Source organism: Boleophthalmus pectinirostris, unplaced genomic scaffold (assembly GCF_026225935.1).
Source record: "Boleophthalmus pectinirostris isolate CB_2022bp ecotype Guang Dong unplaced genomic scaffold, ASM2622593v1 HiC_scaffold_21, whole genome shotgun sequence".
Taxonomy (NCBI): Eukaryota; Metazoa; Chordata; class Actinopteri; order Gobiiformes; family Gobiidae; genus Boleophthalmus; species Boleophthalmus pectinirostris.
The window spans coordinates 2,296,542-2,323,988 of record NW_026571175.1 but is presented as its reverse complement, the minus strand read 5'-3'; the positions used below and the strand labels follow the sequence as shown (position 1 = coordinate 2,323,988).

The window sequence follows — 27,447 nt, the reverse complement described above, 5'->3', positions numbered from 1 at the left end:
CAGAGGGAAACGCCGCTAGCTTCCTGCAAAACACATCCCCTAAACAACAGTCAAAGCTTTTACACAATAAACTAAACTTGGGACGCGTAATTTAACCCGGATACCGCTTTCTCCTTCAATGGTAAGACTTTTATCCACTTTTACGGGCTCGTTTTCGGAGTAGTTTTGATGCACGGCCGTAGCTTAGCATGAGCACGCTGCTAGCATTTCTGCAGCCGCTGTTTATGGCGGCGGGGCCTGACTACTTTTTCTGGGCTGAGAAAACTTTAAAACCACAGCAAATTTAATATCAAGTACTTCCCAAGGCTCATTTGCAGTGTTTTATAACGTACACCTTTTCATTCGATCTATCAATAATGTCATCGATTGCTTCAAATTCGAGTTTTGTGACGATTTTGTGGAACAATCTTGCTTGGGTAGCGGGAATGCTAACGTGCTAATGCTACAGACACTTGTTTAGTCTGGAGATTGTTGGGAACGTGCGCTAGTTACTCATCCATTAAACGTGTTATTGCTTGGATCCACGTTTTGTCAGCTTCTTTACTACATTTCACATTTTAAAAGTTGTTGATTTCTTGTAAATCAGTAAAAATTCCCCTCCAGAGCTAGCCGGGGGAAAGCTGTTGACAGACAGACAGGGGATGGACATTTGCTTTGGTTCATTGTGTTCTTATGAGGCTTGACCAATGACAGATGAAGAGAGAAAACACGGCTCTAAAGTGCTTAAATGCGTGTTACAGTCTCAATATACCATTATAACTTTGAGTCTGACAAAGCAGTTTTTCACATTTTTGTAAAACTATGGTGACACTGATCATGTATATCTTTATTTACTTTATAAGTTTTATCTCTTACAATTTGCATGGCATAATATCTTGACATTATATAAACTTTAAGCAGTCATTTTTGAATAGTACCATTAGCCACAATGTGATTTTTCTAATGGATTAACATTATTATAGGATCATTTGAATATGATTTGTTTGCTCTGACTTTCAGAATAAATGACCCTCAACCTAAAGTGTTCAGTCAGGGATGAGTCTAAAACAAGTGACTGTAAAAGCACATGGCTACTTTGCATAAGTAAACTGATCTGCTTGTATTGACAGTTGTTACAGGGTGACATGGAAAGTGTGGTTGAGCTCAGTTAGACTCAGCAGCAGAAGGATTTAACTTGAGTGAACGAAACAAACCTGTTTTGTTATGAAAGGAGAATACATCAAGGTGGATAATTTACAAAGCCATCATCTATTGAACTTCTGAGGTGCCAAAAAATGCACTGTCTCTTTGGTTTGTCTAAAAGGGAAACTCAGATACTAATCAATACAATATGGTGATCAAAATTTATTGGTGATCTCATCCCTGTGGTGAGCTGCTATTTTAGAGACATCAGCATATTCTTATTAAGTGCCTCTGTTTTATTAAACTCACATTAAGAGGCTTTCCTCACCCTCTTTCTTCTTTCTTTCTCATAACTACAAGCCTCAGTGAGCTTCATTTGACTGTAGCTGAACTCTGTGGGCGCCATCACACTCCCTTAGTGCAATTCTTTATGCAGTATGGCTCTGACTGAGTGACAGGTGGATTTAACCAATCAGAGAAGTGTGAATTGTCAAGAGGAGCAGCTGACTATATTTCTGTCTTAAAGGCAATGTTAAGATGGAGGTCTACATGAGTCATAATCAAATAGACTTCGCACAGCCTTAATCAATACTATAACTAGTATTGAATCTAAGTACTAAGTTGGGCAGGTATCAATACTGAGGCCCGACCAGATTATTGGGTTAGCCAATAAAATGTTCCATTGGCGAATTACCGTATTTTTCCATATAAGTCGCTCCGGAGTATAAGTCACACCAGCCAAAAAATGCATAATGAAGAAGAAAAAACATATATAAGTCACACCGGACTATAAGTCACACTTTTTGGGGTAAACTTATTTTATAAAATCAGAGACCAGGAACTGACATTTCATCTTGAATGTCAAATTATAGTAATGACAATAGAAGAGAGAACTGTTAACAATATGTAACTGTCACATATTTCACAGTTCTTCAGATAACTATAACATAAACAACAGAACAAGTTTACCAAACTCTCCATCTCACTCCAAATCACTAAATCCATTCAACTCTTCATCCTCAGTGTCACTTCTGAGCAACTCGGCCTCGAGACCTCTGGGGGTAAACAGAGCTCCGCTTCCTCTTCTGTGTATCCGTCGTCAGAGTCAGCATCAGTTCCAGTTAAAATTATTCCGACCTTTCTGTATCCCGACAGGATGGTTTTGGTTGTCTTTATAAGTTTGTTTAAATTTAAAATTTTCAGTGGTACAGAAGTGGGGGTGCAATTGACTGATGTGATCCCAGACAGGACAGCAGCTCTTTCTGCAGGAGACATGCGCAGAGAATAGAGCTCTCTCTCGTGGCTGTCATTGTGTCAGTTTTAATATATTACTCACGCTGAAATCGCAGGACCACCCAAACCATGAAAAAAGTGCGACTTATACTCTGAAAAATACTGTAGATCTCATGAGGCACTGGCAAAAAAGTTAGTGATTTTTGTGCCGTTCAAGTACAAACACATTTTTACCATTTTCATCTTTTCAATATGGATATGAAAACAGTCAAAAAGTCAGAAACAGAAACGTGTAAAGTGCGTGTTCTAATGAAGAGTCTAACAGCATCACTTAAATGTAAAATGTATAAATGTATTCAATATCACTTAATCACTTTCACAGTCATCAGTTGCAGCATTACAGTGTTGGCCGTTAGATCTGCACTGTCTCTTCTGCTGCAGGAAGTTCATCTAAATGGGCCCCGTCTCTCCTGCAGACTCAAATTTAATATTGGTATCTATCAATCTATTTCATCTAATATCCATGTATCCCTCTATGTTCATGGATTATTTTCCATTCTGAATCTCTACTGTGGTTGTCAAAGTTTCACAAATCAGATACTAGTATTGAAACTAGATCCTCATTTGTTGCAGGTATCGATACTAAAAAAAGTGCCATTGACAGGACAGAAATTAAGCTTTTCTGAAGAGGTTTAGAATGATGATTACTCAATTATTTTGTTACAGTGCCACAGTTTGGTGGCTTGTGGAGTGAAAGGAAACTCATTTATGCAACACATTTGACATTTTCACTGTTTTGATGATTAAAATGTTTGTGTTTCATATGAACTTTGCACAAGAAGTGGTTTAACAAAGACTTTAGTATCACAGCCATGATTTAGACTTTATTTTTTATTGAACCGTGTCGAATCGATTTGAAATATATCATATCAAATCAAAAGTGCACTGTATCGAGATATGTATCGTATCGTGGCCTGTGTATCGAGGTATGTATTGTATCGGTAACTTCTTAATGATACCCAGCCCTAACATACAGTCCCTGACAAAAGTCTTGTCGCTTATCCATTTTGTAGAAACAAAAGCTTATAACTTGACTTTAAATTAATCGATTGGTTTTAGAAATGTCTCATATGAAGCTAAAACCCTCCAAATTATGCTCAATAAACTAAAATAAATTTGCTTCACTGAAGAAAGATTGATCATTTAATGAACACAGAAAGGTCAGATTTTGGCAAGACAAAAGTCTTGTGGCCTTGTCATATGATGCACCCAATCCTAGATTACAGCCTCACCTGTGATCAGTTACTGATCAATCAATTAGTGGGTGTGTATAAAAAGAACCCAGCACACCAGACCTTCACATCAACTGCAACTTGACCTCTGACAACATGCCTAAGATCCACCCTGAGACCAAAGTGTTAATTATCAAGAGGCTGAAGACCAGATCCACTGCTGAGGTGGTGACACCTTCAATGTGTCTCAGCGTCAAGTACAAAGAATAAGAAAAAGATCTGAAATGACTGGAGATGTTTTTGACAAGCCCAGGTCTGGCAGACCCCACAAGACAACTGCTCGGGAGGACCGTTTGTTGATTCGAAAATCCAAGGCCCCTTTTCCACTGCAGCAGACTCCACCAGGCCTGGTCACCTCAAGTCCCTGTGTCAACCACAACAGTTTGTAGAATTCTGTCTCGAAATGGCCTCCATGGTCGAATCAGTGCACAGAAACCAGCACTAAACAAAAGGCAATTAAAAAACCGTGTGGCATTTGCCAAGGCCCACAGCCTGCTAAAAGGATGGACACTGGAAAAGTGGCAGAAGGTGGATTTCTCAGATGAATCCTCGGTTGAATTACATCACAGCCGCCGCAAATATTGCAGGAGACCTACTGGAGCCGCATGGATCCAAGATTCACCCAGAAAACAGTTAAGTTTGGTGGCAGAAAAATCATGGTCTGTGGTTACATCCAGTCTGGGGGTGTGTGAGACATTTGCAGGGTGGAAGGAAATATCAATAGCCTAAAATATTAAGAAGTATTAGCTCCTCTTACATTCCCAACCATAAAAGGGGTCAAATTTTGCAGCAGGATGGTGCTCCATCACATACTTCTATCTCTACATCAAAGTTTCTCAAGGTGAAGAAGATCAAGGTGCTCCAGGACTGGCCAGCCCAGTCACCAGACATGAACATCATTGAGCATGTCTGGGGTAGAATGAAAGAGGAAGCATGGAAGGCAAAACCAAAGAATCTTGATGAACTCTGGGAGGCATGTAAGACGCTTTCTTTGCTATTTGTGATGACTTCATCAACAAATTGTATGAATCATTGTGGAACCGCATGGATGCGTCCTTCAAGCTCATGGAGTCATACAAGATATTAAATATGGATCTCACAGCACCACTACTTCATTCACTGACGTTATGCAACATATTTTTGTATTTGAAGTAAATTATTTGTTCAATTTTCTGTAGGCGACAAAACTTTTGTCTTGCCAAAATCTGACCTTTCTGTGTTCATTAAATGATCAATCTTTTTTCAGTGAAGCAAATTTATTTCAGTATATTGAGCATAATTTGGGAGGGTTTTATCTTTCATATGAGACATTTCTAAAACCAATCGATTAATTTAAAGTCAGGTTATAAGCTTTTGTTTCTACAAAATGGATAAGCGACAAGACTTTTGTCAGGGACTGTATAAAACACATGGGAATAGAAAAGAAAGTATTACTATTTAATGTGGAAAATCACTTTCTATTGTCATATTAAAGAATATATATATTTTTTATTATCATCGTGGCGTTTTAATCCTTAGTCTAATCTATTTCTGAGTTGAACTGTTAGTAACGTGACAGCACTACTCTCTTCCAGCTCAGATTGGCCTGAAGTAGGTTAACTTCCTCCACACTTGACCTTTAACATACCATTATTTCGGTAGAATCCGTTCGCTTGTGTAAACCTTGCATAAGTCCCCATTATACGCCGCTAATTCTCTTCTTTCTCTTATTTACACCTTTTTTAATTTCCCCTCTCCTCACACGTCCGTGCTCCTCTCCTCCGAGCGACCTACTTTAGCTGTTTTTGTGCCTGTCGCCTAAACGTGCCGCTAAACCAGGTTAGATCTTATCCCGCCTATTGATATCACTAATACTCTGAATATGGGCTAGTGCATGTAAGTCTGCACGCTTGGCTTATCTCGCCGAGGTGAACCGGAGGAGGGGGGCCATCGGGAGCGTCAGTACCCCACGTGAGGCTTTTGTGCCGGGGATTAGTGGGTTTCCTGATGCCCCCGGGTGATACGGAGGAGCCGGGGGCAGATTGTAGGTTTTTGGGGGCAGAGGGAGGAGAGAGAGGGCAGAGGATGGGGTTATAAAAGAGAGCGAGCTGAAGGACGAGGTAATTTCTTCAATATTGGGGATAGTTCGATTTGGAGCAGACAGGAGCAAACAAAAGGACTGAAAATATCTGACTCGTGCAAGGTAGGGTTGTCAAAGTATGGAAAATTAGATTTTTATCAATACTAAAACTAATGTCGAAACTAGATACACATTTGAGCAGGTGTTGATACCAAAAAAGTTACATTAACGGGACTAAACTTGAGGTTTTTTCTACGATTTTTTGTGTCTTTTTAAGTTTTGTCAGAACCAGTATAAAATCTCATGGCAACTATTTAAGATTTAAAGACATTTTTATTCCAAAAGGCCTATGAATGTTTTTATTACCATTTTAATATTCTATATTTCCTATGATCATACTCTGTTATTACATATTAGTTTTTAGCTTTGACTTCTTTACTTTACCTGCTGTAGCACTTGAAGATTTCCTTGTAAAGTGCAATATAAATAACGTGTAATATTTAAAAAAGAGAGAGATACTGAGACAGATTATAATCCTGAGGGAAATTCAAGTTGTAAAATGTAAAAATTGTATTATTACTATTATTTTATGTTGAAAATGACATTCTTTTACTCCAAAAAACATCATTGTTGTATTGGTATCGAGCATTGAGTCAGTTCTTTTGTATCGGAATCGACTTTGAAATGTTAGTATCAATGTTAGTATCACTCACGTGCTGAAGTGCACATGACTAATACTGCTTTCATGTTTTTCTGCTTCTGACTTGGTTTGGTGGATAGTGCCTGACATAGTGGCAGTTTGTGGAGAAAAGTTCAATACAAAAATATTCATCCATAATGCAGTGACAGTTTACAGTTGATTTTATCTGTGTTGATGAATCTAATCATAACTGGTGTAAATTAGTTGTGCGTATTCTGTTGTTTGATTTCTGGTGTTAGAGCTGCTGTGTTGTTGACGTTTGGTGTTGTGTGAAGCAGGGTCCGAGGAGAGGAGGAGAGAGAGACGTGTGACCGGAGCTGAAGATGGATGACACCCAGGAGCTGCCGGTCAGATACACATCCATCCCACTTTATCTTAACCACAATCCAAACACGCGCAGGGTTTCCACGCACCCTGTCTGTTTTCCAGACATGGAAACTGCAGAGGAAATAAGAGGCCAAATGTGCTGAAAGAATATATTTTGTCCTTGAAAAGTTCTCCACTGTTTGTATTTCTCATCATTGGCTAGCAAGAGACTACCACTGTCATCACAGTCAAAATAACATTTTTTTTTTTTTTTTTTGAAAACCCTTTACAACTCACCAAAATGCATGAAATCACACTCCTTTTATCTTTATATCTTACCTCCCTTCCACTGAAGCACCCAGAGACATTTGTCAAAAATGGAAATACATTACATAAATGGGCTGAAAAATCATGGCTCTAATCTGATGTGATCTTATTGAGTGATTGACTTTTCTGTTTCTTTTCAGACGAAGAAGGCCAAGCTCGACCTGGACCCAGCTCTGGAAAAACAACCAAGGTTTGTGGAGGCGTTCTGTGGTTTAAAGCTGCAGCTAATGATGTTCTTGTAGACGTATATGAGAATGACATCAGGTGTCACCAGGATCATGACCAAAATAACTTCGATTAACGATTATATCAGAATAATAATGAATAAAGCTGTTGACAGTTTAAAAATGTTAGAGAAATTAATCATTCTTATTTTAATATTATGAATAAGTCCTATATTTAAACAACTGTTAAAGTATTGTACTTTCTATAAGTGAAAACAACAATGATCTAGAAGAGATGGTCATGAATAAGCAGCTTTTTTCTGGTGATACACTGGAGATAGTCAAATTACAGTAGTGTGTTTAAATCATAACTGAGGGTCAAACATTTCTAAGAAGATTTGTGTTACAAAAGTTCTCTCTTCATATAATTGTAAGATTATTTTACCTCCGCCAAGGAGGTTATGTTTTTGCTGGTGTTTGTTTGTTTGTCTGTTTGTTTGTTTGTTTGTCTGTTAGCAACATAACTCAAAAAGTTATGGACTGATTTTGATGAAATTTTCAGGATTTGTTGGAAAGGTGAAAAGGAAGAACTGATTTCATTTTGGGGGTGATCCGGAAGAAATCCTGGATTCTGGATCACTTTGAAATTTTAGTTAACATTGTGGTAAATGGAGCCAAAAATTTTGTTTCTCAATATCTGTTAATTATTGACCAAACCCCATGAAATTTGACTCAGGGATGGACAATGGGATCCTCTTTCATATTCCAAATTGAAAGATACGAGACAAATATTTATGGAAAACACAATTAATATGAGGGGGACTGTAGTCCTTGGCGGAGGTCTGCGCTCTCTGAGTGCTTTTCTAGTTGGAATATTTGCATTGCATTTTGTCAGGCTTTTTAAAATATAAATTGTATAAATTCATATAAAATGCCCTTCCCCTGTGTAAAAATATTCATATTCCTTTAGAGCTGAAGACAGAAGTCCAGGTGATGTGTTGGATTCTTCAGAACAGGAGGCATCGTACTCTGCTCTGTCCAACGCTCTGGACTCAGGTGAGGGTGTGTGTGTGTGTGTGTGTGTGTGTGTGTGTGTGTGTGTGTGTGTGTGTGTGTGTGTGTGTCTGCGCGTGTGTGTGTGTGTGTGTGTGTGTCGGTGCAGATGTGGAGCCTCACTTCCATCTGTGTCCCAGGGCAGCTGTGACTACTATGACAGAGTGTGGAGTGGATTATATAAGTGGATTATATAGGCTTCATATAAATCCAATGCATTAAACCTATTTTAGTTGCATCTCCAACTAAAAAAAACTGCATGTTCACAGAGTAGGAAGGGACTGGGGCGACATTTTGGGGACTTTTTCAGCTCCTGCTCTACGACAGGTACTTTCTAGTCAGACCTGGAAGTACAACAGTGCTTTTACTTGGACAGAGCAGCTCTAAAAATACAATTCTTTATTAGGAAATTGTAATTCAAATCATAAGCAGCTGTGGTTATAATTGAGTATAAAGGTATTGCGCAAAATGTGAGCTTTAAGCCTTTATAATGTGGCGACCTCCTCAAAAACAGCCCTGGAGTTGTGTTTTGTTTCATTCACACATGTTTGAGTAACTCTTTATTATTAGTCTGTCTGCATCTCCAAAGCTCCAAATGCTCTGTTCCTCTTTGTGATGTCATGAAGTGGTAGTTGTCAAGTTAACAGCTCCTTTTACCTTTTTTTGAGTAGAGTTACAAAATTCCAAGGCTGAAATCATCCAAATGATTCCAGTGAAGGTGGAGTAGTGTTTTTCATTTGAGAGAAGAGCTGAGCCTAAATATGTAGGGCGATAATATGTAAGTGTGAATGAAACAAAACACAACTCCAGGTCTGTTTGTGATGATAACATAGATCAGAAAATATCATAATATGGGCTCTTTTAATCATAATTCCACTCTGTACAGATATTATGGCCAAGGGGGATTGGGTGGTTCCACTGACCAAACAGGGACTGGGGAATTATAGGGACTTTGCTCTGTTATTGTGAAATCGCCTCTTGGTTCAATGTTCCCAAAAATTCCACAAATCTCTTATGAATCCCGATTTAGAGCTGGTTGACTCCTAGTTTGAATGAGCGGGTATTATTACTATGTATTACTCTTACTATTGAGCGCACCTGAATATAAGCCACGTCAACCAAATTTTAAAAGAAAAAAACAAAAAACATACATTGTACATGTACAAGCCACACTTGACTATAAGCCGCAGGTGTCCACATTGTAACTTGAGATATTTACAAAGAAAGATGGTGCACAGAAAGATTTTATTTAATTTTTAATTACTGTAAATACCAGTAGTTGCTTTTTCTGAACAGTCCCTGTAACACGGCAGTAAAACAACAGTAAAACGGCCAGCTTGTACCCTTTGGAAGACTGAAAATAAAGTTTAAAGGGCCCATCTCATGCAAAATCAACTTTTCAGAGCTTTCTAAGAGTAATGTGTGGGCTTTGTTTTTGTCGCCAAAGTCGTTTTTAGATTGATTCGGTGTTTTTTTTTTACAAATTGCAGCATATTTCTGCCACCCTCCCACGTGACAACAAACTAAAGCTGCTACAACGATGACGCGGCAGCTACACCTATGATGCGTTTGATGTAGCGGAAAGAGCTTCACACGTGCCCCCCTCCCCCGCTCCACCACCTCCGCCCCGCCTCCACCCCGTATCGGCTGACAATTCCCACATGAACACCTAAACAAAAGCGACAGCATAAGCTCATGATATAATAAGTTTATCTACTAGTGTTTATTAAAACTTTACCAATGTTCAGCTGATGTGGACGCGGTGCTTGAGCTTTGTGCTCCTCAAAGTCCTCGTCCGATTCCAAGTCCAACACATGCGTCTGAACGCGCTGTATCTCCATGATGAATAAAAGTTTATTCCTACCACTATCAGGGTGCACGTCTGTCTCCCCCTCCCTCCCTGAGATGGCGGAGGAAGGGCGACTCACTCGTCGCCTACGTCACGTTTGGAGGGCGGAGCCTGTGCTTTCACAGGACGGGCGGGGGAAGGAGCAATAGTCGGCCTTTCATAGTTCCTGGTCTGTGACGCCTTCCAAGAAATCAGTAAGATTTCAGAACTATTGTGTAATGGATGTTCCAAAACCCAAATAATGCTTGTATATGTGCAGAAGATACAATGTGAAGAGAGTTATTTTACATGAGATGGGCCCTTTAAACGTTACCCCCTGAACTCAATCTCACAGAACTGTGATGGTTTACTCTTGATAACTGTGTTGGAGATTTTAAGTGGCTAAAACTAAGCTTCATTAATTGATTAACTCTCCTCACTTGTTTACTGTAGGTATTTTCACCTACCAGAAAAGTCACTGATCACTGTCTTCATGTTCCTCGTGTGCACTGAAACCAGTGAAGTCGTCGTCTTCAGTGTCGGAAATGAACAGCCTCAGAATGTCTTCCACACTTTCTCAGTCTCATTCGTTGTCGCTCTCAGTGTCACTTTCTTCTCGAGGCACATTTTCCCTTGAGCGTGTGCTGTCTTCTTCATCATGCAGCAGTCCAGCCTTTCAAAACCCGTTGGTGATTGTGTGTGTGTGTTTTTTTTTCCACATGGCTCCACGCTGTCAGGATCCACTGGCAGACTTGAGCAAAAGTTGCTCTTGGCGCTCTACTTTACTTTACGCATGTCTCCTGCAGAAAGAGCCGCTGTCCTGTCTGGTATCATGTGCGCAGTGTCCGCACAGACAGGACAGCAGCGCTTTCTGCACTCAAACTGCACACGCATCCATAATTTGTATATAGTTAAACATATAATCCATACGTAAGCTGCATTATTGTATAAGACAGAGTTCAAAGTGTGAGAAAAAAGTAGTGGCTTATAGTCTGGAAATTACAGTAGTATTTGTATTTGAACTTATTTGATTTTACCCATTTGATTTGTGAATCTTTAGGAGAGCCGGAGCAGACGGAGACTGAAGGCCCCACATCTCAAACATGCACTGATCCTATAACCTCGTATGGACACTCGGGTAAGGACACAAACATTTACTTTTACAGTTCTGATTATTTCATATGTTTAACTGTAACCGTGACGATCTCTGTGACAGATGTAACAGGGACCAGTGAATTCACGCAGCAGGTTTATCAGGGGAACAAGTGAGTATTTTACATAGACTTAAAGACGCACTGTGTAACTTTTCTGGTGGAGGATCCGTCAAATGCTTTTTTCCCATGGAGATGTTATTGCTTTGTCTGGAATGTGTCACAGTGTGGCTTTAAACCTTCCTATCTTCATGGAGACCAAACCAGACCAAGTTACAGGTCAGGTCTGTGGAGAGGTGGGTATTTGTGAGCCCTAAAACCACCTGTGAGTGAATAAATGTAAAGTAGAACTGTTTAATGTCACACTGTGGAACATTCCAGAAAAATGACATTTCCATAGAAACAAGCAGGTGACGGACCCCAACCAAAAAGTTACACAGTGCAGCTTTAAAGTGCACCTAGAAATAGTATTTACATGGTTTACTAAATGGTGCTTGCCAGAAATAATGGAAAATTATTTCTTAAAGAGCACTTAGTTTAAAGGGCCACTAAACACCAAAATCCCTTTTTTTCTCCTGATTCACTGTGTAAATGGGTCTAAAATAGAAGTGTATATCTATCCCTGGTCTTATTTTGGCATTTAGTGCAGACATTTGGGTCAAAGCTGTGTCTGTAACGGCCTCTTTAGGATCAACTACGGCCAGAACATTTGAATTTTCATTTTTGGGTTAGACTAATGGCCGCCAATCAGTTATTACAGGTTATTAAGGTTATTACGTGACGAGCGCAGCCACTGGCATCTGTGGGCGGTACGTGAGGAGGCCCTCTCAGCCCCACCTCTACCTGGCACCACGATGTCCCGCTGTGTCTGGAGAAAAGGGAAGCGGCATGATCCGACCGAAATTGTCCGCTCCGTTTCAAAGTCTGGAGCGCAGAGGCTCCAGAGGATTTTTCAGATTTAGTTTAGGGGCGGAGTAAAGTTTTGGGACGTTGTTTAATGGCTCTTTAATAACTCCTCCACTGGATCTACTCTGAAGTTTGTTGACAGCAGGGGGCATAATTTTTCAGTTCAAAATCTAGAGTAATATTGTTAACTCTTTCCCCCTTGGATGCCTACTAGGAACAACCCATACATATATTTCTAGGGCTACCCACAGAGCATAACTGTATAAAAGAAAACAGACTTCCACGAGTGATTATAAATGATTTTCACACTCATGAACTTTATTAAAACACAGACATATTTGGTATCTCTGGAAACCTTAGACCAGGGGGGTCCAAACTTTTTCATTAAGGGCCACATATCTAAACACAGACGAAGCAGAGGGCCGTTCGAGAGCCGCAGACTGATGCTCAGTACAGTGAATAATTGAAATATTTGCATGTTTAATACGTTAGAATGAGCCATCAGTCTTTATTCATGCTAAAATCCTCAAAACCACACACTACAGTCCCTGACAAAAGTCTTGTCTCTTATCCACTTTGTAGAAACAAAAGCTTATAACCTGACTTTAAATTAATCGATTGGTTTTAGAAATGTCTCATATGAAGCTAAAACCCTCCCAAATTATGCTCAATATACTAAAATAAATTTGCTTCACTGAAGAAAGATTGATCATTTAATGAACACAGAAAGGTCAGATTTTGGCAAGACAAAAGTTTTGTCGCCTACAGAAAATTGAACAAATAATTTACTTCAAACACAAAAATATGTTGCATAATGTCAGTGAATGAAGTAGTGGTGCTGTGAGATCCATATTTAATATCTTGTATGACTCCATGAGCTTGAAGGACGCATCCATGTGGTTCCACAATGATTCATACAATTTGTTGATGAAGTCATCAGGAATAGCAAAGAAAGCGTCTTACATGCCTCCCAGAGTTCATCAAGATTCTTTGGTTTTGCCTTCCATGCTTCCTCTTTCATTCTACCCCAGACATGCTCCATGATGTTCATGTCTGGTGACTGGGCTGGTCAGTCCTGCAGCACCTTGATCTTCTTCACCTTGACAAACTTTGATGTAGAGATAGAAGTATGTGATGGAGCACCATCCTGCTGCAAAATTTGACCCCTTTTATGGTTGGGAATGTAAGAGGAGCTAATACTTCTTGATATTTTAGGCTATTGATATTTCCTTCCACCCTGCAAATGTCTCACACCCCCATACTGGATGTAACCACAGACCAGGATTTTTCCACCACCAAACTTAACTGTTTTCTGGGTGAATCTTGGATCCATGTGGCTCCAGTAGGTCTCCTGCAATATTTGCGGTGGCTGTGATGTAATTCAACCGAGGATTCATCTGAGAAATCCACCTTCTGCCACTTTTCCAGTGTCCATCCTTTTAGCAGGCTGTGGGCCTTGGCAAATGCCACACGGTTTTTTTAATTGCCTTTTGTTTAGTGCTGGTTTCTGTGCACTGATTCGATCCATGGAGGCCATTTCGAGACAGAATTCTACAAACTGTTGTGGTTGACACAGGGACTTGAGGTGACCAGGCCTGGTGGAGTCTGCTGCAGTGGAAAAGGGGCCTTGGATTTTCGAATCAACAAACGGTCCTCCCGAGCAGTTGTCTTGCAGCGTCTGCTGGACCTGGGCTTGTCAAAAACATCTCCAGTCATTTCAGATCTTTTTCTTATTCTTTGTACTTGATGCTGAGACACATTGAAGGTGTCACCACCTCAGCAGTGGATCTGGTCTTCAGCCTCTTGATAATTAAGGCTTTGGTCTCAGGGTGGATCTTAGGCATGTTGTCAGAGGTCAAGTTGCAGTTGATGTGAAGGTCTGGTTCTGCTGGGTTCTTTTTATACACAAACACTAATTGATTGATCAGTAACTGATCACAGGTGAGGCTGTAATCTAGGATTGGGTGCATCATATGACAAGGCGACAAAACTTTTGTCTTGCCAAAATCTGACCTTTCTGTGTTCATTAAATGATCAATCTTTCTTCAGTGAAGCAAATTTATTTTAGTATATTGAGCATAATTTGGGAGGGTTTTAACTTTCATATGAGACATTTCTAAAACCAATCGATTAATTTAAAGTCAGGTTATAAGCTTTTGTTTCTACAAAATGGATAAGCGACAAGACTTTTGTCAGGGACTGTAAATATTAAATACTAGCTTTTGTTTATTGATGCAAAGTAATTTGGGCCAATTGGCCTGGAAGCATGAGAGCCAAACTAAATTTGTCTGAGGGCCACATTTGGCCCACAGACCATAGTTTGGACATGCCTGCCTTAGACTCTGAACTATTAATTTGTGGACATATAAATGCGATTCATCTCATTTACAGGTGTATAACAGCTCACTGAAAATGAGAGTTTACCTGGTCAGGTGCAAAATCGAAAACAAAAAACTACATTCAGCATCTGATATATGCATGTTCTGAGTACTAGATTCATAAAAAAATGTAAAATACATTTGTCAAAGTATTTAAACAGATTTCATATCACCAGATAGAGTATAGCAAAGTGTACACCTGTTTTTACCTGTTGTTTTTCCATTTAGTTAATTCAACTCATCATCAAATCATGTCTTTAGTGATATCACAGAGGTGTCAAATTGTTGTCTTCATGGGGGAAAGAGTTAAAGACTTTTGAGAGTTATTACAATAGAAGGGCAGTGATAGTTGGAAGAGAAAATAGAACTTTATTGTATATATGTGGTGTTATTGTAAATGTATTCATACTCTGCCTCACCTTCTCTCTAATAATCTTCTCCCTCCCTCTCTCCTCACCCCCACGTCCCACTCTTCCCTCTCTCTGTCCTCTCATTCACTCCTCGATTGTAATTCTCCCCATTCTCACCCCTCCCCTCCCTCCTTCTACCCTCTCTGTCCCCTCTTTATCTCTCCTATCCTTCCCTCTTTTATCTTTCCCTGCTTCCTCCCTCTCTCCCCCCTCTCAGTCCTTCTGTCACCTCGTTCAGCCCGGTCTCTTTCCCTCCTCTGGCGCAGTCGGGTTTATACTCGTCTTTCTCTCAGAGCGGACAGACGTATGGACTCCCTCCTTTCGGTCAGTTTGATTTTTAATTCTCTTTTTTTAATTTACATTTCTGTTAAACTAACTCTCACTCAGCTGCAGCCTCACATCTGCTCATAACCTCCTGTTACAATGATAGTTTGGGTTTTTGCAACACTTTTCACATTTTGCAGACGAGTATTGTGGTTAAGTTTTGAACAGTTTTATTGCAAAAAACTCAAAAGAAAAGATTCTGTTCACAAGTCGCAGTTTAAAATCATCCTAGAGATTCAAATTTTAGTATCGTGACAAGTGCACACATTTTTAAACACTATTTCAATACTAAGGAATGGTCCAGGTAGGTTCTATAGTGGTCCATGTGTGTGTACTAGTCTGTGTGATCTTCTGACACAACTCCAGATCTTTCTAAAGACATTCAGGAAAGATTCTGCTCTGTCCTTTTCAGTGGGACATTTTTAGTATTGACACTTGTTCAAATGAGCTTTGATACAAGTTTTAGAATTGATTATCATCAGATTTTCCATACTTTTGTGCACCCTACACTCAGTATCATGTGAACTCTGACAGACATACTTTGGCCAAGAAAACAAACTCGGCTTTTCCATGCATCAAACCCTCTATCATCTGAAGCTTGTTCTTGATCCACTTCCTGTCTGTCGCTGAGCACTTCCTGCCTCCTCTCACTTCTTCAGGAGCTTTGTGGCCGGGCGTCAAATCAGAGGCAGTGCCCTCGGAGGCGCCCTCTACTGGTCAGCCCGGGTTTCTCAGCTTCAGCGCCGCATACTGCCCCCCTCAGGCTGCGCCACTACACTACTCCTACCCCAGCCAAGGCAAGCCGTCTGCACCCGCAACACGCAACCTCTGCATTCACTCCAGCACAGAACAGTAGACCAGAGTTTGGCAGCTTCAGGCTTAAATGTTCATGTTTAATGTGTTTTCCTTTGATTCAGGCTCGAGTTTTACCACGTCCAGTGTTTACTCCAGTCTGCCCTCGGCCACTGCCCCCACCACAGTGTCTTCTACTGCTCCACAGGTAAAGCTGACCTGGATTTATACACCACCTTTCAATCCCTCAAAACATTTTACAGTACATTCTTCATTCACTCCACACACAGTTGTGGTAAATTACTATTGTAGCCACAGCTGCCCTGGGGCAGACTGACAGATGTGAGGCTGCCAGTCTGCACCATCGGCCCCTCCAACTTCCACCAGCATTGCCTAGAATTAATGTGTTGGGAGTGTTGGTGAAGTGTGGTGTTTAAGGACACAACAACAGTTTTTGTCACTGGTGCTCTGCTCTGGGAATACCGGGTGTCACTCTGTGGTGTTCTCTTGGTTCACCCAAGTACGATCCAGGCTCAGCTCTGCTCAGCTTCTGAGACGAGATCAGGCTTTGACCAGAGCTGAAAAACAGGTTCATTAAAAATCCCATGAGAAAAAGAGATTAAATGATAAATTAACAGTAGGTGAATTATTCACCACAGACCATATACTCACCAAATACTAAATACTGTATTTAACTCCTGTCTCGGTGTCTCCCCCTGCAGGAGCTGAGCACTTACAGCGCCCTGGGACAGTTCCCTCAGTACTACTCTCTGCCTCAGTCCTTTGTCCCTGCAGCTCTGTCCTCCTCCGATGATCACTCCGCCTCCTCCGGCTTTAAATCTGAGGAGGCTGCGGCCGCTGGACTGCCCCCTAGAGGTGAGCCTGTAGAACAACTGTTCTTGCACACACAGTTCATTATTATCATCCCACTGATTACATCTATGGAGGAAACGTCTCTTGTCAGACTGATTTGTGCAGCACTCTGACTTCCACACATTTATCTAGAATAGATCAGCTCTCGCTGTAAATATGGAAACGTTGGAACATCATGTGGTTTTTTTTCTCCTTAGACTCGTCTCCTCCAGAGTCACTCCCGGCTGCTGCAGCTCTGCCCACAGCGCCCCCTGCAGGAGCGCGGGAGCAGGACGACATGAGCCGTAGGAACTCCATGGGAAAATCCAAAGGAAAAAACAAGAAAGCAGAGAGCCCACCCACCGAGACCGACCTGGAGGTAACAGTGGACCACAGACTTGTACTTTTACTACTGCTGTTACTACTACCACGGCTACTGCTACTATTAGAACTGCTGTTGCTGCTAGTACCACTTCATTCCTAATGAGAAATTCATTCAGTGCTTCCAACATCGCCCTCTGGTGGTCATCAGAGATTGATAGAACTGTAGTAATTTATTTATTTTTTTTCCAGTGGAGACTTTTTTTGTACCATAATTAATAAAAGCTTTTATTTTTGATACTTGGACTTAAAAACTTCAAGTATCTTTAGGAAATATAAAAGCATTGTGTAATTTTAGTTTGTTTTTAGCGCATCTTTCTGTGGGATCTGGATGAGACCATCATCATTTTCCACTCACTGCTCACAGGCTCCTATGCACAGAAGTTTGGGAAGGTACCACTCCGTTTGGTTATTTCAAGTTGAAGTTCTATTTGTAACTTATTTATGTATTTATATTGTATTTGTATTATTTTGTATTTGTGCAGGACCCAGCCACAGTCCTGAACCTGGGTCTGCAAATGGAGGAGTTGATCTTTGAGCTCGCAGATACTCACCTTTTCTTCAACGACCTCGAGGTACAAACATCTGACCTCTCCACTGCTCCTCTGACCCTCTGACCCTCTCCTTCTCTCCTCTGACCTTCTCCTCTGCATCTTTTTCAGGAGTGTGATCAGGTTCATGTTGAAGATGTAGCTTCAGACGATAACGGACAAGACCTCACGTGAGTTTTCATTTAAGAGTTTGAGTTTGAAGTGCTAAATACTTAAAATTCATCCAGAAGTTTTTAGTAGTGATACATGTATTTACCAGCAGTGACCCAGCCGCTAAAAAGGCTGTTCCATGGCTCAATAATAAAACTTCAGTTTGATTAAAAACAAAAAAAAAGTATGTACAATTGATTAAGACCAAACGAAAACTATTCAGGACAGGTCTTATTTTGTACTTTTTGCATTTTGATTTTTTTTCTTTTCTGTTAAGGATACTTGCTCAGTTGAGTTTTGATACTAGTTGTAGTGTTGATTAGTATCTTTTGTTCCTCAACTCTAGTATGACCAAAGATCTAAATGCTTTATGTGCTTGCAGTATTGTGTTTTTAACCTGTTCAGCGCTGATCTATACCTCATCCTCTCTCCCTCTGTCTCCCACAGTAACTATAACTTTGTAGCAGACGGCTTCAGTGGCTCAGGGGGGGCGGGGGCAGGAGGGGCCAACAGCGGAGTGCAGGGAGGAGTGGAGTGGATGAGGAAACTGGCCTTCAGATACAGAAGATTAAAGGAGATCTACAACGGATACAAGAACAACGTGGGAGGTGGGTTTGACTCTCCGCTCAAACCTTTAAAGGGTTTACCATATTTTGCGCACTACAGGGCACCTTGGATTATAAGGCGCACTGTCATTGAATGGTCAATTTTCAAACTTTTTTCACACATAAACCGCGCCGGACTATAAGGCACATTAAACAAAACTGTTAGAACCCAGCTCGTTGGGGTGAGGGTAGTAACAAAAATAAAACCAAGATGTGAAATGGAATAAATAAAATAATGTTTAATTAACAGGAAGGTAAAAGGTAAATTAACAAAACTCTAAAAATATACAGAAAACAACCTAAACTAAGAAACAGAAGAACAGAATAAACTGTTTTGTGCCACAAAAGGGCTCACGCAGGCTTACAAAAAACGAGTGGTAAAATTAAGGGACACACACTAAACTAAAACACAAGTTCCCCAAATTAAACCACATAAACCCACAAACAGAATCAAGTGGCCAAATCAAAAAACTCACAAAACAAAACTAATCTAAACTACACACATGAACACAAAATGGCAGACTGGCCACCAAGGTCAGCAGCCCCGATCAGGTGCTGGCAATCTTCTTAAATAGGGGGCGGTGGCTGCAGGTGAGGTGGGCGTAGACTTGCCCCACCAATCACAAACGAGGGCACCCACAGCAGGAATCCAGGTGTGTCAGCAGAATAATTTAGAAAACACAGAACAAATTACAATCTAAGGCTTGGGGCCGTAACAAAACACAACAGTTAGATAAGTCAGTCAAACTTGATTTAATGTGTTCACAATAACTTTGTTCAATTGTAACACGTAAAAAAAATCCTGTCTGTGACGCTAAATTGTTCGTGTATTCAAGTCATAATAGTTCAAACAGTTGGGTGATTCCAGCGTCCAACACTCCCACATCCCTCTCGTCATGATCCGAGTCAGTGTGGTTACTGTTCCCTGGCAGTTCAGTGATGATTCTGGTCTTGGTGAAAGCTCGGACCACAGTTGATACTGATCCTTAGTCCAGGCGTCCACGATCCGTTGGCAGATCGTGGTGTAAGTGGCTCGGCGTTGTCTCTCTGTCTTGGTGAATGTGTGTTCTCCTTCTCTCATCCACTGCTCCCACGCAGCTCACACTTTCACTTTATAAATGCCTTGAGTTTAAAGTGGGCGTTGTGAGCGTGTCTCTTGACAGGTGCATTTTGATATTAAAAGGAATCACAGTTTGTATTACTCCTGATGCTCCTGACTACTGGAGTCGTAATGCTGCAAGTGGAGCGGCTTTGTACTTTACTAAAGTCGTACTAAGACACCCCGATAAATTCATATATAAGACACTTTGGATTATAAGGCCTGCAGTCGTTTTTTGATGAAATTAAAGGCTTTTAAGTGCACCCTATAGTGCGGAAAATACGGTACTCCTTAAAAACATCCCTGGAGTTGTTTTGTTTCATTCACACATCCTTCTGATTTACTCTGTTCCACCTTTTGTCATCAGGTGGTCAATTGTACTTTGCAGTGACATCACACTGGGGCGTCCTACATGCATCTCTATGTGGGAATGTTCAGTAGTTACCATGGAGACAGAATGCACACATTGGAAAACACTCAAAAGTTTTAAGAAACTGAAAACTCAAAAATACAAAATGGGTTTAAACAACTTTTCAGGAGTGTGTGATCAATGCAAGCTTTCATGGTTTTCAAGAAAAAAGTGAGTGACAAACTAAAAAACTGTTGGCTTGTGGCTGCAATGTTATTTGAGAGAGACTTGTTTAACAGCACAAACCAGCTCTCCTGTTGTAGTTCCAACTAAATTAAATCTTTCTGATTAAAGTCTAATTTGAGTAACAAAGCTTCAGACAGGGCAGTGTCCACAGTTAGCGTCACATCCCCAGGAAATGCAGATGACAACAGCGGCAAATTATCAATACTCAGTCTCATTCTGTGTTCTTTTACTACTCACAGATGATCTTTATAGTTGAATCTAATTTGCTTTGATAAAACCGGTGTCATTTCCTGTATTCTGGAGGGTTTAAGGTGAACCAGTCCATTTCTTAGCAGCTTGATAAGGACAGGATGATAATGGATTCCTCATAACATCAGTGAATCTCTCACATCCAGCTCTAAGTAATCTGATAAGGGAAACCATTCAAAAACTGATTTGCATGTATTAAGTAAAAAAAAAAAAAAAAGTCTGTTAAACACTAGAAATCGGCACTTTGACTTAAAAAAAACTTTTGGAATATCAAACCGCATAAACTGCAAACTAGAAAAATACAGGAACGTCCGTTGATAATGCATGTATAAATTTATGAATGAAAGTGAGTAGTAGTGATATGACTTGTGTTGTGAAATAATCTGTGTTTTACTACTTTCATTTTGACTCTGCACAAAGTTCATGAGTATACGACCGCCGCGTGATTGTGTGAATTCTGTTTATCTGGAATCTGATTAGACGTTTTATAATTTATCTCTTAAATGATCTATATAAAACTACGATGGCTTTTAATCATGTTTACAATGGAATTTAATTATGGAAAAATTACTACTCAGAAATGTTTGCATATTGAGTTTTACTTCTTCTGACCTTTAATGACAAATATATTAATTGTGCTGTTTTCCATTGCAATTGAAAAGAATCCTGCAGTACAGTTTATCATCGGCTTAAAATGTAATCGAAAAAGGTTTGAGTTGTCGACATATTACGTTTAGATGAGATGTCCAAAAAAGTTTTTAAAAGTCAAAATATTGCACAGTATTGGCCAAAAGGTGGTGAAGAATACATGTACTTTATCTGAAAACGTGGCAGAAGATAAGTTCTAAATGGCCATATTTTGTTGTGCAGGTCTGCTGAGTCCGATAAAGAGAGACCTGCTCCTGAGGCTGCAGACGGAGATCGAAAACGTGACTGACGCTTGGCTCAGCACAGCGCTCAAGTCTCTGCTGCTCATACAGGGAAGGTACGGAACTGGACTATGATCACATTTACTACTGTAACTCGACGAGAAACCAGCCAGGGAAGGTACGAGTCAGAACTGGACTACAATCACATTTACTACTGAAAATCATAGGGATGTAACAATCACTAAAATATCATGATATCGTATCGTCAAAGTTCTCACAATAATATCGTGGACCATCACAATATATGGAATTACAAGTCTCTTTGCTCATTGCTTTGTCTAACTCTTTGGAGAGTTAGACAAAAGACAGAGGAAACTACACAGACCATGATCCTTTGCTCCATTTAAGTACAGACCACAAGAAGAAATAACAGTTCTAAGCACTTTGAAGTCTTAGTTCTTTGGGTTAAGTCTTGTCAAGGCATTTTAAGAGGAAAAAGTCACATAGTAACAGTTTTGTTAACCTCCGCAAAATATCGTAATGAATATCGCACCGTGAGATGTGATTCATGAAAATATCGTAACAAGAGATTTGGATATTGTTACATCCCTAATCGTGAGCCTTCCCACGATATCTCAATAAATATCGTACCGTGAGGTTCATACCTTGACGATATCGTATCGTGACACTTGGATATTGTTTCACCCCTACTAATTCAATCAGGAGCCGTACAGGGAAGGTACAGAATACAACACTCTCAACTTAACAAAGGGACGCACAACATTATAAAACATTTACTCTGACTTTATTCACATTATTAGGAATGTTTCAGGTTAATAAATCATGGCTGCTCATAAAGGGAAGGTATGGGAATAGTACTACAAACACATGTACTCACAGTAACTCGAACAGAACCATCCAGAGGTGCAGCGTATGACAGCAGAAGCTCAGTAGGTTGAGTGTCAGTTATCTGAGTGGTTTGTTGATATAAAGAGTGTGTGTGTGTCTGTGTGCGTGTCTGTGCGTGTCTGTGTGCGTGTCTGTGTGCGTGTCTGTGTGCGTGTCTGTGTGTGTGTGTGTCATTCTGCCATTTATGGACCGATTGTCACCAAATTTGGTACGTCGTTCAAGCCCTCGTGTCTGATGCTGCAAAAAAAAAGTTTGGTGACGATCCGAGGTCATTTGAGGTCACACGGGTCAATAGAAAGGTCAAGTCCTTATAAAGGATCGTCAATTTCGGGAATTTCTGAACCATCTGTGGCCTAAAATATTCACCCAATCATCACACACATTGGCACACACATAATCGGGGCACACTGGATGTTACAGGTTGAAACCGGTCAAGGTCACTTGAAGGTCACAGTAACCAAGGTCAAATATGCATTTTTGGTCATAACTCCGTGAAGGATCGAGTTCGAGCAACGGGAGTGTCTCAAAATCTCTATTTATAATTCTATGCATTTGTATAGTAAAATATGAACAGTTTTCCAGATAATCACTAATTCTAACAGTTCCTTTCTCTTTCAATGTTGCCGTTAAAATTCTAATTGGAACAAAAATAATTTCCGTTTATTGTTTTTCTGGTGAAACACAACACACTGATTTACAGTCACACAACGAACACACACACAACTCATGAAAAATGACATTTTGGTTCCACACTAGTAAACACAAACATTCTCATGTGTGACCAACATCACACTAATGTTCATGGGCCTGTACACATACACACATTGTATTGTGGAGATAATGATCATGTCATATGGGCTGGGCTCAACAGTTTTGATAAATTATCAGATTAAAAATATACTGTACATAAACATACTATTGAGAGAGAGAGAGATTTGAGTTGTTTGTTTTCATACCAGCATTCCTGTCTTTCACAACTTGTTTGTACAGCTTTGAAGTCTTTTGTAGATTAAAGGATTATACACAAACTAACCTTGAATTGTGTTTTCCTCAGAGGAAAGTGTCTGAACGTTCTGGTGACCACCACTCAGCTGGTTCCGGCTCTGGCCAAAGTTCTGCTGTACGGACTGGGAGAAGTGTTCCCCATCGAGAACATCTACAGCGCCACCAAGATAGGTAACAATTACTACACCGCATATACCTGTGTGACTATAGACACAGACACATTTAAACCCTGTATGAGCCTAAACCTGAGCTTGTGTTCAGGGAAGGAGAGCTGCTTCGAGAGGATCGTGTCCCGTTTTGGGAAGAAGGTGACGTACGTGGTGATCGGAGATGGACGAGACGAGGAGTTTGCTGCAAAACAAGTAAATACACTTTAAACATATTTATGTAACAAGGCAACATAAAGATGCAACTGTGTATAGTCCACTGTAGTCTCCATGAAGATGTAATTGCTGACATGACCAGTGTTGGGAAGGTGACTTTTAAAATGTATTCCCCTACAGATTACAGATTACATACCCCAACGTGTAGTTTGAGAAATGTAATCTGAATACTTTGGATTACCTGATTTGCTGTAGAGAAGCAAAGACGAGAAAATGTTTTGTTTGCTAAAAGAAAATGAAAAGCCCAGACTTTACTTAACCGTATTAAAAATATTATTGATAGAAGATGAGGAGACACGTCCACCCAGCATGATTTAGTCCTGTAATAATCCTGTTTTAGACCTGGGTTTAGACCTGGTTTTAGATCTGGTTTTAGACTGAGTTTAGACCTGGTTTTAGACCTGGTTTAGTCCTGGGTTTGTCTTGGTTTAGTCCTAGTTTAGACCTGGTTTTAGACCTGGTTTTAGACCTGGTTTTAGTGTCCGGCAATGAGTGTAATTACTGAGGGAAAAAAAAAAAAAAAAAGACAATTTATTTCAACCGAATAACTGTAATCCAATTACCACTCATTGAAACAGTAACTGTAACTGAATACAGTTACTCATAATTTGTACTCTGATTACATGTAAACTCTGGTACATGTAATCTGTTACTCCCCAACATTGGACATGACATTAATCAGTACAGGACCAAGCACCCGCACACATGAACTCTCAGGATATTGTGATGGTCTTGTCCATTCTAGTCTGCTCCAGTACAGTCTGGTCCAGTACAGTCTGGTCCAGTACAGTCTGGTCCAGTACAGTCTGCTCCAGTACAGTCTGCTCCAGTACAGTCTGGTCCAGTACAGTCTGCTCCAGTACAGTCTGGTCCAGTACAGTCTGGTCCAGTACAGTCTGGTCCAGTACAGTCTGGTCCAGTACAGTCTGTTACCTCTGCTGACACAGGCCAATACAGGGACTGACCTGGCAGTGAGTGCCCTAGATACAGCAGAGAAATGGAATATATGTGACCCAAACTGCAATCACAAGACTGCATCTACACGCAGAAACAATGTACTGTATTTTCCGGGCTATTAGACGCGCTCATAAGCCTCCAACCCCATCAAAAAACGACTGCGCCCACCGCAATCCAGAGCGCCCTATACACGAATCCACTCAGGTGTCTCAGCACGACTTCAGTAAACTACAAAGCCGCACCACCCACAGAACACACAAACACACACGGAGCAGACAGCGACCGCACAGCGAAACACACCCACAGACACACTCATCACTCCACGCCGACGAGGAACGGAACGGAGGAACGAACCGAAAAAGCGAGTGCAATGTGCCACTTCTAGACACAACTGAACAAAGCCCAGAGTCACCGTGAACGCCACAAACAAACAAAACCACTCACCCATCACACTGTTGGGTTTCCTTTAAAGTCCCACGCGGTTTATTTGTGAAAAAAGTTCGAAAATAGAACATTTAATGACAGTGCGCCTTATAATCCAGAGCGCCTAATAGCCCGGAAAATACAGTATGCAGGAAAAAGAACTAGGAACAATGTAGTAGTATTTGTTCAAAGACACATTCAACGTGTGAATCATGACTTTAATCTGACTTTTTTACAGAGAAATACCTTCTTCAGCTCGCTCACTCACTTCTCCTTTCTACTGTTGTCCCACACTAATCCTTATAATCAAAATAAAATGATGAGTCAACTGAGACTCCATGGCCTGATTAACTGGCTAAACGACTACAGGCCTTTTCAAAATAGAATTTAAATGAATCACATCCCATTCGAAATGAGTCCGATGTTTTCTGATTGAATAGTTACTAATTCTGAAATCTTTGTGTGTGTTTCCCCCTCAGCACAACATGCCGTTCTGGAGGATCTCGACTCACGGGGACCTCGTGTCTCTGCACCAGGCTCTGGAGCTGGACTTCTTATAAAACAGACTGTTGTTTAAATGAGCCGGGAGTCGGACTTATCATTAAACTCAGGCTCGTGTGGAGTTTAAATGAGCCGTGAGCTGCAGCTTCACTTTCAGAGGACAGACTTTTCACTGACGCCCCTCTGAGCTGCTGTGGGCCTGCGTCACTCTGGACTCTGGACAGCGGACATTTTGTGCGTTTGTTTTTGAAAACGCAGCGGACATTTTGTGGGTCGATCGTTGTTCGGATTGTCGCTAACGGCAGCTAACCTCATGAAGCTGGAACAGGCACTGACTTTAACCAAAAGGGAAGTTCATTTGTTTTACTGTCCTCATCTCTACAGTTTGAATCGACCGTGTTGCTCCCTCCTGGATTTCAAATGGCACAATATCTCAAACTTACGGTAATTTAAACATTTTCTATTTTATTCATCTCTGCACAAGAATCATCATGCCTCAAGGAAAAACTCATTTTAAAAGGGACCTATTACATCTGTTTTTCTATCATCATCATCATCATCATCATCATCATCATCACTACCTACTATTACTATTACTATTACTACTACTACTACTACTACCACCACAACTACAATGTCTGTCCTTCAAGGAGTTTGAAAGGCACAAACTTCAAGTGGAACTTTAATAGTGAACATTGTCACTACTAAACGGTGTATATGGTGTTTGAACAACATTATATACTGTTGCTAGGCATTTTTGGCAACTTTAGTGTAAACTAGGTACATTTACAGGCTTCAGTGACCTCTGCGATTTCAAGTAGTTGATGACATCACACAGCACTGCCCTGGTTACAGCCTCGTGTTTCTGATACAAACAGCTGGCTGCAGGGGTGGAATTTGAAGTTTGGATACCTGTTCGACCAGTCCCACTGTCGTACTCTCCCCTTTAATTCTCCAGGTACTGCCCGGTTTAGCAGCTCTATTTGAAATGTGGTCGTGGGTGAAGTTTAGGTGTTAAGTCCCATTTGTACGGAAGCCGAGAGGGGTCACAACAAACGCAAACGCCGCGACAACACAGCAAAAAGCCACAACGGAAATGACAGCAGGACTCTATTTTAATACAAACGCCACAACACAAACGCAAATGCCGCAACACATTAAAAAGCCACAACACATTAAAAAGCCACAACGGAAGTGACCGCAGGACTCTATTTTAATGCAAACGCAGCAACAAACGCAAAAGCCACAACACAAACGCAAATGCCGCAACACAGTAAAATGCCACAATACATTAAAAAGCCACAACGGAAGTGACCGCGGGACTCTATGTTCCAACGGACCGATCAAGCGGCAAGTGAAGAAGAAGAAGTACAACGGGAAAGGAATAATGATAAAACAATACATTACTTCTACTTACGTTTCCAACTTCTCCATTCCTTTTCTTTTCCCGTTGTACTTCTTCTTCTTCACTTGCCGCTTGATCGGTCCGTCTGAAAATAGAGTCCCGCGGTCACTTCCGTTGTGGCTTTTTTTGGTTTGTTGTGGCTTTTTGTTGTGTTGTCACATTTGTATTTGTTGCGGTGTTTGCGTTTGTTGTGACCCCTCGGCTTCCGTACATTTTAAGGTCATTAAACATTTTCAGTATTCTAATGTCTCTAGTTCCACCTGTTTTTCACTACTTACTTCACTACTTACTATTACTACTACATCCCTCCCTCAAGAAATGTGTTTTTAAAAATAACTACCTATATATTCGACGCGTTTTATGGTTCATATCTGTTATTACTGGGCCTATCCACGTGAAACAAAAACAGTCACAAAGTTCAGTCTCTTCCCTGTCAGCACAAGTCAGTAGTTTAATGTCAAACCTGGT

At 40.6% G+C, this 27,447-nt stretch overlaps 1 protein-coding gene across 3 annotated transcripts; it reads left to right on the top strand.

Moving 5' to 3' along the window:
• On the top strand, window positions 1-26,853 carry eya3 (EYA transcriptional coactivator and phosphatase 3). Of its 3 annotated transcripts, none has more exons than XM_055156932.1 (19): window positions 1-121; window positions 6,685-6,753; window positions 7,180-7,229; window positions 8,174-8,259; window positions 11,145-11,222; window positions 11,301-11,349; window positions 15,147-15,253; window positions 15,913-16,050; window positions 16,171-16,253; window positions 16,768-16,921; window positions 17,116-17,276; window positions 17,588-17,671; window positions 17,764-17,853; window positions 17,941-17,999; window positions 18,427-18,587; window positions 21,398-21,512; window positions 23,360-23,481; window positions 23,572-23,672; window positions 25,553-26,853. In XM_055156932.1, exons 2-19 carry the CDS (start codon window positions 6,730-6,732, stop codon window positions 25,631-25,633), a joined length of 1,743 nt encoding a protein of 580 aa, XP_055012907.1. In that variant the 5' UTR covers window positions 1-121; window positions 6,685-6,729; the 3' UTR covers window positions 25,634-26,853. The 3 variants fall into 3 exon arrangements, with proteins under 3 accessions (XP_055012907.1, XP_055012909.1, XP_055012908.1); XM_055156933.1 differs by having other exon boundaries at window positions 7-121; window positions 6,682-6,753; XM_055156934.1 differs by lacking the exon at window positions 15,913-16,050.
• The last annotated feature ends 594 nt before the right edge of the window (window positions 26,854-27,447 follow it).